This window comes from Macrobrachium nipponense, chromosome 47 (assembly GCF_015104395.2).
Source record: "Macrobrachium nipponense isolate FS-2020 chromosome 47, ASM1510439v2, whole genome shotgun sequence".
In the NCBI taxonomy this organism is placed as follows: Eukaryota; Metazoa; Arthropoda; class Malacostraca; order Decapoda; family Palaemonidae; genus Macrobrachium; species Macrobrachium nipponense.
The window spans coordinates 29,965,377-29,979,147 of record NC_087222.1 but is presented as its reverse complement, the minus strand read 5'-3'; the positions used below and the strand labels follow the sequence as shown (position 1 = coordinate 29,979,147).

At 38.5% G+C, this 13,771-nt stretch overlaps 1 protein-coding gene across 1 annotated transcript; it reads right to left on the bottom strand.

Moving 5' to 3' along the window:
- Nucleotides 1–144: 144 nt before the first annotated feature.
- LOC135204612 (protein GVQW3-like) lies at nucleotides 145–681 on the bottom strand. The gene has a single exon (XM_064234758.1). It carries the CDS (start codon nucleotides 679–681, stop codon nucleotides 145–147), a length of 537 nt encoding a protein of 178 aa, XP_064090828.1.
- Between the last annotated feature and the right edge of the window lie 13,090 nt (nucleotides 682–13,771).

Here is a 13,771-nt window from a genome sequence, read left to right as displayed (position 1 = left end):
CCTTGGGAGTGCACACACTTTTCCCACCGGTGCTGCCACTGCTGGTAACATCTCTGGAATGGTGACATTGGGATACTGTAAAGCTCTGCTGTCGTTTTTCTCATAATTTCCTCTCTCGACTCAAAACGCTTCCCAGGGTTGTTTTCAGTTTAGGGAACAGCCAGAAGTCACAAGGTGCCATGTCTGGAGAGTACACCCATGTCTCATCACCAGTGATGATGAAGTCTTCATGAAGTCAGAGTCACTGTTAGCACAGTCAAGCAGGTCTTGTGCAATTTCCAGGCGGAGTTGTTTCTGCTGTTCCACCAGCAACTTGGGAACGAATTTAGCAGACACTCGTTGCATGGCCAAATCTTCCGTTAAAATTGTATGAACTGATCCTGTGCTTATTCCTACTTCTTCAGTAATTTCTTTGATGGTTATACGACGGTCGTCCTCCACTATTCGACGAACATTTTCAACGAATTCTTTGTTTCTGCTGGTGGATGGCCTGCCTGACCGTGGCTTGCTCTCAACTGAGATTTGTTCTTGCTTGAAGCGATTATACCACTCCTTTATCTGTGTTATTCCCATGGCTTCATCGCCAAAGGCTTGCTGAATCTTCTGGATAGTTTGCACTTGTGTATCACCAAGCTTGTAGCAGAACTTAATGCAGTAGCGCTGCTCGATGCGCTCCGACATGTTGTGTGAGGACAATAATCCGACAAGCTTCTGCTGGACGTCTGCACTCTAGCCCTCACAGGCGGGTACCGCCACACACTAGAGCTTTTAAAATTTACACGCATGCGCAGTAAGAGTGCTGTCAACTCCCACAAAACTAATTTTGCTGATTGGTGAATTATTTGTCCTTTTATGAACCAAGGTAAGGATACTTTTTGAATGGACTCGATAGAATAGGACCCTATGTATATATATATATATATATATATATATATATATATATATATATATATATATATATATATATATATATATATATATATATTAAATGATTCACGAAAATTTGGAACGGGATCAATACATAAATAAAGGCAAAATCCCTGAAGGAAGATGAAACAGCGTAGTAACCGCTACAAGGCCTTTTGACTTCTGGTCCTTTGCTGATAGTCGAAAGGCCTTGCTCGCAGCGGGTACTCCAGCGTTTCGCTTTCCTTCGTGGGGTTTTGCCTTTATTTATACATACGTATATATATGTATATGAATATATATATATATATCTATATAATATATATATATATATAATATATATATATATATAATATATATATATATATATTAGTTGCAGTTACTTTATCAAGAATGTTTCTGTGCAGGAAACTTCTTCCAAAACAGGGCATGATTTGTATGCTCGCACGGAAGCAAGTTCGTCAGCATGTGTTAGTCACCATATTTATATTGATAATTTTGTCATATTTAAATTCACGGCTGCTAATTCGTGCTTTTAATGGGTGTTAATGTGTCGAGTGGGCCAATGGTTTTTTGGAGGAGGGAAAGTCCCCAGATGCAAGTGATGTTGGAGTACAGCGCTATTCGTAAAACGGAGAGGCTGGCCAAGATGCGTAAGGTCATTCCTGGAAAGGTGATACTGAAATATATTTGTTGCTTAAAGGAGTTATTCCTCTTTGCTTTTACCTGTGATTCCTTCCTGTGGCCCATTCAGAGGGAAAAGGTGTTTGGGGGAAGGGGGGGCGGTTGGAGAACTCTTTGCATTCAGAGAGCCTTTTATAATCCAGACCGCCCCCCCCCCCCCCCCCCCCCCCCCACACCTAGGGGGCTTTGGGGGATGGGGGGAGGGGCGGTTTACTGAGAGGAATGGGAAAAATATCTTTGAGTTTGTTTGTCTTTTTGTTTATTTTTTTTTCTTGCGTCGAGGAAAGTATAAGGAAGGAGGGAAGGAAGGGGGGTAGGGGTAATCATAGAATTGCAAAATTGAAAGGGGACCTCCTTCCCTACCCCCCCCCACCCCCACCGTCTTTTTTTTGGTCCCCCAATTTCGACGCCTTGCCTTGAAGTTGATGTTTTCTTTTTTTATTTATTTATTTTTTTTTGTTTTTTTTCTTCCGTTCGACTTTCTACGAAACCTTGCAGATAGAACTCAGAAGATGAGATAAGGCAGGCCTATCGTCGGACTTAATTATCTCTCTCTCTCTCACTCCTATCCCCTCTCCTCTTCTCTCTCCTCTCTCCAAATGGTGATAGGACAAATAGAAGAATCCCACCCTGAGGAATAACTGTCTCCTTTTGAGCGGCAAAAGAGCTTTTCAGTGGGTTTTATCTTTTTTTTGGGTAATAATTTTGTAGTTTTGTCCAAGAATTTTTATTTTATACATATCTATTTTATATTTTAAACAATTAATTTTCCTTTTAAGCAATAAAGAGCATATTGAGATTTTATTTTTCCTTCTGTTTCAAGTCTAGTGGCTTTTTTTCAAAATTGTGTGGTTTTGTGTCCAAGTACTTCCTTCATATTTTATTCATCAAATATATTTTAAACCATAATTCTCTTTAATCAACTAAAAACATTTCAATATTTCTTCCTCTTTTTTAAAAATTTCATCCTAATTCGTTATATTTCATATTCCCATTTTCATCAACTTGCAATATTCGTCTGTTTGACTTTCCCCATTATTCGCATTTTCTTAGCCTCCACAATTCTTTTTCATCGGTTTTTGCTAATTCTCCTTACCTTCTCCAACGAAGTTAATTTCTGCACTTCATTCTTTATAGCCAGGTGGTCGAAGTCACTGTCTATTGCTCTTCTCTGAACCAGGCATTGGTTCGAATCCTGTTAAAGGAAGAAGCGCTTATCAGTTATATATCGCCTTTGGGTGTCAGTCATTCCCAGGGAATAGTGAATTGGTTTTTAGACAATATTTGTGAATATTAAAATGCGAGGTGCGTATAAGAGACGAAAATACTTCTATGTATACAGTAGATTATTGTTATTATTATTTATTATTATTTAAACACATCTCCAAGCCAATAACCTTGCCTACAGAAATTCGTGTACCACGAAAATCACACTGTAGACTTCACGTAACCGCCCTGTGAATGGCAGGGACTTCATATCAGGCCAATTGCAGGATAGTCGAGATCAACTCTCTCCGCGCCAAGGCAATTGGAAGGATAGAAGGATATTAGTCAGAGGACTTCTCGCCCAAGAACTCCTCTTGAAAGCTTAAAACAGTTTGTTGTTCAAGTCGGGTCTCGCATAACTTTGGGCCAACTCTCAGAGTTTGGCCTGGGTGCCCACGTTTCCGATGAGGGAGGGAAGTTCGTTTACCTCTCTCTCTCTCTCTCTCTCTCTCTCTCTCTCTCTCTCTCTCTGTGACTTTTCAAAAATAATAGTACAAAGGAAGACAGATAGACAGTGAAAACCGATTCGTTTTAATAAAATCAAGAGGTTTTGTTATGCAGCCTCAAATAACACCTATTATATCTCGTACAATATGCATTTAATTCCCCTCACCACCCACGTTATGACCAAGGGGAACCAGGCATTGGCTTTGGAGGACTCGCCAGGTAGACCTATGGGACAAATCCCCAGATAACCTCCACATGTAGGACACATATCTATGAAGTCATGTTGTCAGCGAAGTCATCATTTCCATATTTGGGGTAAAACCCCCCCTTCACTCTCTCGCCTCTCTACTCTCTCTCTACTCTCCTCTCTCTCTCATCTCTCTCTCTCTCTCCCTCCTGATGCTCTCATGACTTTTGTATTATCTTGATAGTGATAAGGATTCCTGTGCCTCTTAATATTTGAATGAGGAAATTGGGTATCCTGTTCCATCCTGCTACTTGATTACTTCGTCTTAAAAAGTTCCCAAGTCAAACTTTAAGTCCCTCTTTGCTGGGGAGGAAAAAAAAAAAAAACACATTCTTTCCCATTTTTCTCTCAGTGACTCCTGTTCTTGCTCTTTTCATACCCTTCTCTGGCGCAGTGCTCTGTACTCGAATCTGCAGAGCCCTTGTAAAGTTGAAAAAATTCGATAACTAATTCTGCCTCAGTTTTGATTCTTGTCTTTCCATAAGGTTTTGCAAACGAATTGGCTCTTGAGAATCCCCATCTGCTTGTTATATGTTATAGAGTTCAAGTGTACACTTTGGCTTTGTCCTAGAAATAAGATATGGTTCAGTGCACCAAATAATCCTCGAATATGTCTATTTCCCAATGTATTGATGTTTTAACTTGTTCAGTCACAGATATATATATATATATATATATATATATATATTATATATATATATATATATATATATATATATATATATGTTTATATGAAATTTTAAACAACTGTCGCTTGTTGAACACCTGAAATTTAACTGTCCCTCTTTTGAGGAAGCAGCCATTTTCAGTGTTCAACCAAGATCACATTTAAGTGTCGCTCTTTGACTCTGAAACAGAGATTCAAAGAAGGTCTGAAAGCAACCTTTTCCAATATCTAACCCAAAGCCAGGTCACTTTCTCATGGGGATGCCCAGAGGGATCATCGTAATAAACATTCCTCAGAGTGGCACGGTTCACATTTTGTCCGTTTCACAGCTAACCTTCGAATTTCTGTTGGTTTTGTCAAATGACCCAAGGATTTCATCAAATCCCGGAGTATAGGTTTATTGCTTTGAAATGAAACCTTTTTTCTTATGGCCTTCCACTGGCCAGCTACCCCACCACCAACTTATTCTTATTCCTCTGAACCTGGAATACATAATCTTATTGCTTGTCTTACTGACCTCTGTGTTATCAAATAATCTTTCAAGAAACCAGGTAACAACATTTAGCAATCTGCCACATCATCATTTTCATTTCTAAATAGCATTCCTCTGACAATGCCAGCGCCATTTTGAGGGAGAAAATCGTACGGTCGAAAGGCCAATCCCTCAAGCACTGCTAACTCCCAGTAAGTTGTGGCGGCTGCAGGGGATAATTCAATCATCTAATTTGGCAACTCTCGTCGGGGGGGGGGGGAACTTCCCCAAGTCTATCCAAGACAGGAGGAGACCTTAATTTATCGGAATTCTGTACTCGTCAATTATATTATTAATACGAGCCTGGCGGCACGCGCCACGCTGCGCTGAAATCCAACGCTGCCCCTTCATGTTTCCCCAACCATCCCGATCCCTTACTTACCAAACCCCTAACCTGGGGCGGACAAATAGGTTTGCAGGAGGAGGGTGGATGTGTCATGTCTCCTCAACCCTCCCGGGGCGGACAAACAAGAAAGATCCACCCGGATTTTATTTTTTAGACATGGTGTCAATTTTTTTGTATAAATCTCTGGAACTTACTGATTAGACTAAAGCAGTGTGTCAAAGAACTTGAAGACCTGAGTCTAGACGTTACGTACCGCCCCCTTAGCTCTGACTAAGATAAGTCCATTCTTCATACTTATGACAAGGACCGTTAGGAACCTGATCCTGGGCTGGACGACGGTAATTCTATGGTTTGTCATCTATATATGTGATACCATATATATAGATTTATATATATTTTTAATATATATATATTAATAAATAAATATATGTGTTGTGTTGTGTGCGTCTGGTGTGTATTTATTCCATGTATCACTGAAATCACGAAAATTTGGATCGTGATGAATATATAATAAGGCAAAATCCACGATGGAAAGTGAAACCATGGAGTAACCGCTGCTAGCGAGGCCTTTCGACTCTCGTCCCTTTACTAAGCTTAGTAAAGGACGAAGAATCGAAGCCTTGCAGCTTACTCCATTGTTTCATCTTTCGTAAGCTTTTCCCTATCATATATATATATATATATATATATATATATATATATATATATATATATATATATATATATATATATATATCTTATGAGGACCATAAAACACCCTACTGGAAACTAGGCTTCTAACTGATTTACATATTTCTACCATATTTTCATCGAATTGTTTCCAATAATCTTCTGGAATCTTCCAGGCCATTCCAAGCTGCTTTGAATTTATGTGGCTTTTATCGCCGATGGAAAAGAAAAAGAGATTATTATTATTATCATATGATTGAACACCTCTTCCCGTCAAAATTGGTCTTATATATTAGCGAATATTTAGTTCTTGTATTATTTAAAAAACATTAAGTTACTTGACATTTTTATCTTTCAATTTTTTTTTTCACAGTTAAGCTGGGATTTCATTATCAATTACCTATGTCACACACAGAAAAATACATATAAGGCTATGCATTACCATTTACATAGCATTATTCTCTACCTAATTTTTCTTAATCGAGGCGCGTGCTAAAATCTATAAATAGAGCGTTGCTTCACCAACGAAAATCAAAATAATTACGCTATATTTTATTAGGAATAATTGTTCTGTACTGTTTAACAAGCACATTATTTATTTTTGACATTTTCATTCCAATAAATAAATTGCAAATATCCTATTCTATAATTCCTGTCTCTTTAAGTCGACGCGAAAGACCTTTTTTCAGACCTTGTTAGGCTTTTGCATAGAATTTTCCTACGCTCCAACAACAACAACAACAATGAACAACAACAGCAACAACAAAAGTAGTTTGTAGGCTTACTCCCTGGGTAAGCAAAAATCCGGACATGAATTGTAAATAATGTTAATACATTTTATCTTCCTGTGTTCGAAAATAATCTCGTTAATATCTCGTTAGTTAGATTTGGCAATTATATTGTACTACTCGATTATAGCGCTTTGAATAATTCTTATGCCAGGTCAGTTATACAGTGAAATATTGGTTGATATTTATAATCAATTGTATTTATCTCATCCCATAATTATATCTAATGGTATCTGTCCCAATCCATAATATCTTGGGGAATAAATGATTTTATTCGATGAAATAATAAAATGTAATTTTAAGACTTAATTTAACTCTTTATGCAATTACAATTTGATTTTTATGCATGATTTTAATCAGTCATTTCAAATTTGCTTTTCGCCAAACACTTAAAATAACCCTGATTTCAAATCGGTATCATTTTAGACGAGAGAGAGAGAGAGAGAGAGAGAGAGAGAGAGAGAGAGAGAAGAGTAAAGTGGTGTACTTTGCTTTGAATAATTTTTTGTGCGGTAATTTGTCTAACTAGAATCTTAGTTTTTTTCTAAATAGAAATTTTACTAAAATTAGGCTGGAAAATTCGGTTTTTAATCAGAGTAAGAAAGAGTTGCCTCGTTTTATTTAGAATGGCTTCACAAGTCTTATATGATATTCAGGAGATGCTCTCTCTCTCTCTCTCTCTCTCTCTCCTCTCTCTCTCTCTCTCTCTCTCTCTCTCTCTCTCTCTCTTCTCTTTCTCTTTCTCTTTCTCTACTCAAACTTAGGTCAACTTATGTACAGAAGATCATTGATAAAATGAGAGAGAGAGAGAGAGAGAGAGAGAGAGAGAGAGAGAGAGAGAGAGAGAGATGGAAAACCCATCTTCACGCCATAAATACAAGAAAGGCCTACTGAATCCCCTCCCCCCCTCAGCAATAAGATCCATTCTGCATTCTCAGCCCTCTGTACAACGGGCTAATTTAGATAACAGATCTAATGACTTGTGTTACATCTAGAAATGGAAATGAGGATAACGCCTCTATCCGTGGGGCAGAAGTTAGGGTCCTGCTATCACATTTGCTGGCAATATATTGCAAGTTGTAATACGTTTACCTGCGTCCCGCATTGCTACAGAGAGTAAGAGGTCGTTGTGCTAGCGTGAGTCTTGTGGTCTTTGTGTCTAGAGTTACTGTAATATATCTTTGTTTGTGTTTAACTGAGAACCTTCGGGTTTTTTTTTTTTTTTTTTTTTTTTTGAAGCGAATATATTTCTTGTAGAATGCTGTTCTTATAGTGTTTTGCCCTGTTGTTGAGTAATTTTAATTTTATCAGTATTATTCCTTTCAATTTTCAAGGTTGTTGAAAGACTGTTGCTGAATACCAGGGTCATTTCAGAGCACTAGTTCTTTTCTCGGACGCAAATTTGGCAAATTAACATCAAAACAATTTAACTTGTACTGCATTACCTGCCAAGTAGCTGTGTATGCATACACATTGCTTGATATATTTGAGAATAACGGCAGTTTTCCTTTCAAATTATAAAAAAAAAGTGTAATAACTTCCAACCCAATCCCCAAAATCTGATAGATATATTTTGGCTTACTCGGTGAGTAAGCTTACAAACTACTTTGTTGTTGATGTTGTGGGGTGGGGGGTAGGAAAGGTCTGTGGAAGAGCCTATTTGTCTTGGAAAAGGTTTTCTATTTCGTAATAGATGTTAAAGATAATAATGTTTATGTTAAACAGTACAGAACAATTGTTTCTAATAAGAGGTAGCGTCTTTATTAAAATTTTCGTTGGTTGAAAAACGCTCTATTTGACTATAGATTCCAGCACGCGCCCCGACTAAGCTGGAGGTCGGATCGCGCCTTGTTTTATGTTCTACTCACGGAAGGCAAAGTCTCTGTCTCGGCAATTTCTGTGAGAAACCGCACAATTTCACATCCTGGTGGAGAGAATTTACTTACCTGGGGGTCGTAATGTAGTGTGATCGTGCGTGCGGCACCCCCGCTTAATGTCCCCGTCGTTTTTCGTGGTGTTTCTCAGTTTTGCTTCTCGTGTGGCTGAGATGTTGGTTCTCTCTCACTCTGGGTGGTTTTTATTTTTATTTAAGGTTTGTGCAGTGTTCATTTTATTTTACTTTCTCTTATTAAAATCAAATTTGTTATTAATGGTAATTTAATATTCTCATCTCTCTCCTCTCCTCTACTCCTCTCATCCGTCGTCTCCTCTCTCTCTCTTCCTCTCCTCTCTCTCTCGTCCCTCTAGCTCACCATTCTCCTCTCTCTCATCTCTCTCTCTTGCTATTAATTTTCCTCCATCTCTCTCTCGTCTCATTGCTCTCTTATTAATATTTTTGAATTTCTCTCTCTTCTCTCCTCTCTCTCCAATCTCAACTCTCCTCTCTCCTCCCTCTTCCCTTCTCCTCGCTCTCTCACATCGTCACAAAACCCTCTCTCTCTTCTCTCTATTTTTAAATTTCGCTCCTTCTCCCGTCTCTCTCTCACTCTCTCTCTCTCTCTCTCTCTCTCTCTCACCTCCCTCGCTTTCCCTCTCTCGAGCTCTCTCGTCTCTCTCTTTCTCAAAATGATTACCATTTCATGATAAATAATTGCATTAAGTTGAGAGAGAAAATTATAATATATACATATATTATTTCCTCTCTTAATTCAATATGAATATTTATCATAAGATGACAGTCCACAACATAAGATTCCTACGACCTTGACCAGTTTTAAATAATCAATTGAACGTATAAAGTTCTACTTTATTTGACTTCTAAAGGTAAAAAAAAAGTATAACGGATATTCTGGTGAATTGTGAATTAGGAATTGAATTAGGAATGATATGCCAATATGTCTACAAGATTGTTCTCCAATTCGAGGAACCAAAAATACCCAAACGAAACGGACCCGGTTTCGTAATGGTGATTGATTGACAAGACACTAAATTTATTAACAGGTGTTCACCTTCCAATAAACATTTTTGAGTTCTGTCAGGAAGTGTTGCCACGCACTGGTCATTGCCAGGTTCAGGTTGGAACATTTTTTTTATTTTTATTTTAAATTTTTTTTTTTTAACTCCTCTTGACGTCGCTTCTATCTGCTTTTCGGGAGTTCTGTATTGGAGGAGGGTGTGGCCAGTACCTCTCTCTCTCTCTCTCTCCTCTCTCTCTCTCTCTCTCTCGTCTCTCATCTCGTCTCTCTCTCTCTCTCTCTCTCTCTCTCTCTCTCTCTACCGTCCCCCCTCCCCCCAACCCACCAATCCTTTATTCCTAATCCTTTACTCCCAGTCCTTAGTTCCGAATCATTTGCTCGTGATCGTTTTTTTTCGAAGCCGTGGTTTCAATCCTATTCTTGATTGTTTGTTTCCAATCCTTAGTTATCAATACTTTGGTCCCAATCATTTGTTCATAATCGTTGGTTCCCAATTCTGAGTTGCTAATCTTTTGTTAACAATCATTTGTTCCCAAATAACCCTGGGGAAAGTTTGGTAATTAAAAGCTATGACCCTTTAAGTATTGTAAGACAAAGTAGCTTGAATTGCCATGATAAATACCAGTAAAATTCTGTTGGTTTAGTGGGACGTATCCTAAACCCAGCCTAACCTCACCTAACCTAACCTAACTTCATTCTTAATCTGACTTAGCCTAACCCCATCTGTGACACAGTTTCTTACCCTGAATGAAGACCAACCTGACCTAACATAACTTCATTCTTAACTTGACCTAACCTGACCCTATTTGTTATACAGTGTCTTACCCTAAAGAACACCAAGCTAACCTTTGCCCTTAACCTAGAACCTTGGTTGGGTTGGAGGGAGGGAAGGAGGGGGGGGGGGTTGCCATTATTCAAACCACAAATCCAAAATCTGGGTGTTGATGGACTGATGCATTTTAAGAGGTTATGAGCTAAGATGAGCCCATGCAATTCTTGTTAGTTAAATACGAATACTGTTTTTGACTGTGTGTGTGTGTGTTTGAGAGATGAGAGAGACAGAGAGATTATAACCCTACAAGTATTGAATGACCTGATGTTACTGGTCTGAGGAGACATTCTCAGTAGGCCTACGTCCTTTTTAAGTGAGGCCTCTGTATTTAGGCCGAGAGCCATCCCAGAGGCCTAGTTATCATCTTAATACAATCGTCAAAGACGCCTTCTGAACCGTTTCTTGAAAATAAGACGAATTTTGAGAACAGCTTTTCGAGAATTGCCAAAAATATGATTTTCAGAGTGTGACCCTGATATTCTATAACTCTTTTTGATACATTGTTGTTCTAAAGCATTCTTAGGCCTGGTTGTGTGTCGAAATGTTTCGATTTGTTAAGCATTGTGATCTTTGGATTAATCTTAATAGCCTGAGATTTGGCAATCTCCTATTAAAAATGATTGCTATTATATATATCAGTGGTATGAAGTTTGCAAATATTCCCTTCTAGCCAAAGGGAATTATGATTATTTTCAAGCATCAGTAATGATTATACTAAATAAAAGGCCAATTAGATAACGGTCATACTGTACCTGTCATCAAAAACATCCTCTTGATTAATTCTTGAAAAAAATGATCAGCTCTGCAACTGTAACATTTTGCTTTTAGGAAGGAATTGAATTAGATTGCTCCATCAATGGGTGGGGGGGGGGGGGGGGGCTGGGGGGATTGTGAGGTCTCCCAAAAAATAAACATGACGTGAGGACAAGATAAAAAAATAAAAAAAAAAATTGATATAAGTTTGACTTTTATGAAGTTATGACGCGGAACAAGCGAAAGAGAGAGAAAGAGAGACCATGAAATTGGAGCAATTGGAATTAACTCGTTAACTTTGTCCATCTAGAATGACAGCCTGTCAGAAACAGGAGAGAGAGAGAGAGAGAGAGAGAGAGGAGACGAGAGAGAGATGAGAGAGAGAGAGGAACCAACGAAACTGAAGTTTTTATCTGTATCAGTTATGAGATGAAGTCTGTGGAGGTCTGGCCCCACCCCATTACAAGGTCATGGAATGAGAGAGACTTTGGATCCAATCAATATCTTGGGGCACAGATTCGTAGCGTCCAATTTTGGGGCTCGAGACTTTGACCTACAACGTTTCATTCAAAGATCTCGAAGGAGCTTGAGACGTTTCTAGATACTCATTTAGATACCCAAGAAGTATTCAGTGTCCTAGATGAGAGAGAGAGAGAGAGAGAGAGAGAGAGGAGAGAGATGAGAGAGAGAGAGAGAGAGAGAGAGAGAGAGGAGAGAGAAACTCTTCCAGACCTGACATTTCCTTGGGTACAAAAGATAAATTCTCCTTGGGAGATTTGTTTTATAATTATTATATATAAAGATTACTTGATAAATGGATAAAATAGATGAATGAATAAATTATCTTTCTGATAAGAAAACCAACGGCCTATTTATGACGGCATCTGAGGTTATCGTCAATATACCTGGAGATAAGTTCTTGGGTCATGTATGCTATGAGATTGCTAGCTTGCAGATACTTACATAGTTATGAATAATTAGTGTTTCCCTAGTTCTTACAATTCCTTGGTCAGTGAAGTTAGTTTAGTTATTATTATTATTATTATTATTATTATTATTATTATTATTATTATTATTGAAGGCTTTGTTCATACGTTCAAATCGTATGATGTGGTTTGCTTTCATAAATCATTCAATAAATTATGCATTTTTCAAAACTTTTTTGTTTTTTTTTATAAAAATATCATTTTTTCCCGCAAAATAGACACTATTCCCCGGACCCCATCCCCAATCCCTGGCCCAATCCCATACAACCCCTCCCTACCCACACACCTATACATATGACACTCTAGATATCATAGCATCACTCTCAAGATTTCTTACCATTCATTCAAAAGCATCTTTTTACTGTGCCTTTTACTCTTTTACTCGTCTCTCATCGCTTCTCTCTCTCTCTCTCTCTCTCTCATCGTCTCTCATCTCTCTCTCTCTCTCTCTCTCTCTCTCGTCTCTCTCTCTCTCTCTCTCTCTTTGATCTCTACACCAATCAGCTGCATGGAGCTGCTGTAACCTATCGCCAATTCATGAACGACATTAGCAGTAACTCCTGAAGGTGGTCCTTATATTGCCCTCTTCCGCCCTCTGGCATCGAGGCATACCCAGGGGGGGGAAAATGGCGGGACCCAGGGGGGTTTGGGTTAGTGTCACTTGAACCTACTTCCCCTCAAGGAATGAAGGGGGAATGCATTTAGGAGAGTAGGAAGGTGACCATTCACAGACCTCGTTATTAACCTTGGAATGTGTCCTCCTGAGGGAGTGGGGCCCTTTGGTTTGGTTATATCTTCTGGGTGAGTCCTCGAGGGGCCACTTTTTTGTTTCTCTGGCTATTAATTGCTGTTAGTTAGTTGTCCAGTGGAATAAAGAATAAATACCTTCCATGTGTTGTGACTAACGTCCTCCGTTTCATATATATGATGGTTCGACTTTCATCAGATTCCTGTAAGAAATTCTGTCGCAAATGGTATCTTTTTAGAAGTGAATCTTCTCATGGCCTTGGAATGTGAGCAACAGCAAGAGAAGGTCATGAAAAGTCATACAGAGGTCAAATAAATCACCTTGTCTTGAAAATGCCCTATACTCAGACACATGAATACGAATACGTGATCCTATAATGAAAGGGCACTTCGTAAATCGATGTTTATGATCCCTGCGAGCGGATAGGAATGCAATACTGGTTAAAAGAATGGTTTTACCTTACATGTAGTTCATAATTCAACCCTTTTTTTTTATTACATTAGTATTTCAACAGAGCTTTTTTTTTTTTTTTTTTTTTTTTTTTTTTTTTCTTTTTCACATTCACGATTGATCCATAATTCCTTTTATCTCCCGAGAGCAACCGGGTTCGCTGAAACAGGTAGACCATTATGGAATAGATGTGCCGAAATTCATCAAAGTTCCAGAGGTTCCTTTATTCCTCACACTTTTGGGCTGTGGAACAAGAGCCTCCTTACTGAGGATGTTTGTATTTGTTTGTTTGTTTACTAGTTTGTCTTCTTTTCTGGTGGCTGATATCTTCTTTCTGTATTTTCTAGTATCTCCTGTCCATCATCTTTCCAGTGAGCTCCATGGATTTTGGAAGCTTCGAGAATTTCAAGTCAGTGGCCCCTTTGGTGGGCTTGTTCCACATGAATAGGGTTCATCTTCTGAATATAATAATAATAATAATCTTACTATAATGGGCGTATTGTCTGTCCGTCCGTCTGTCATTCAATCACGGCCA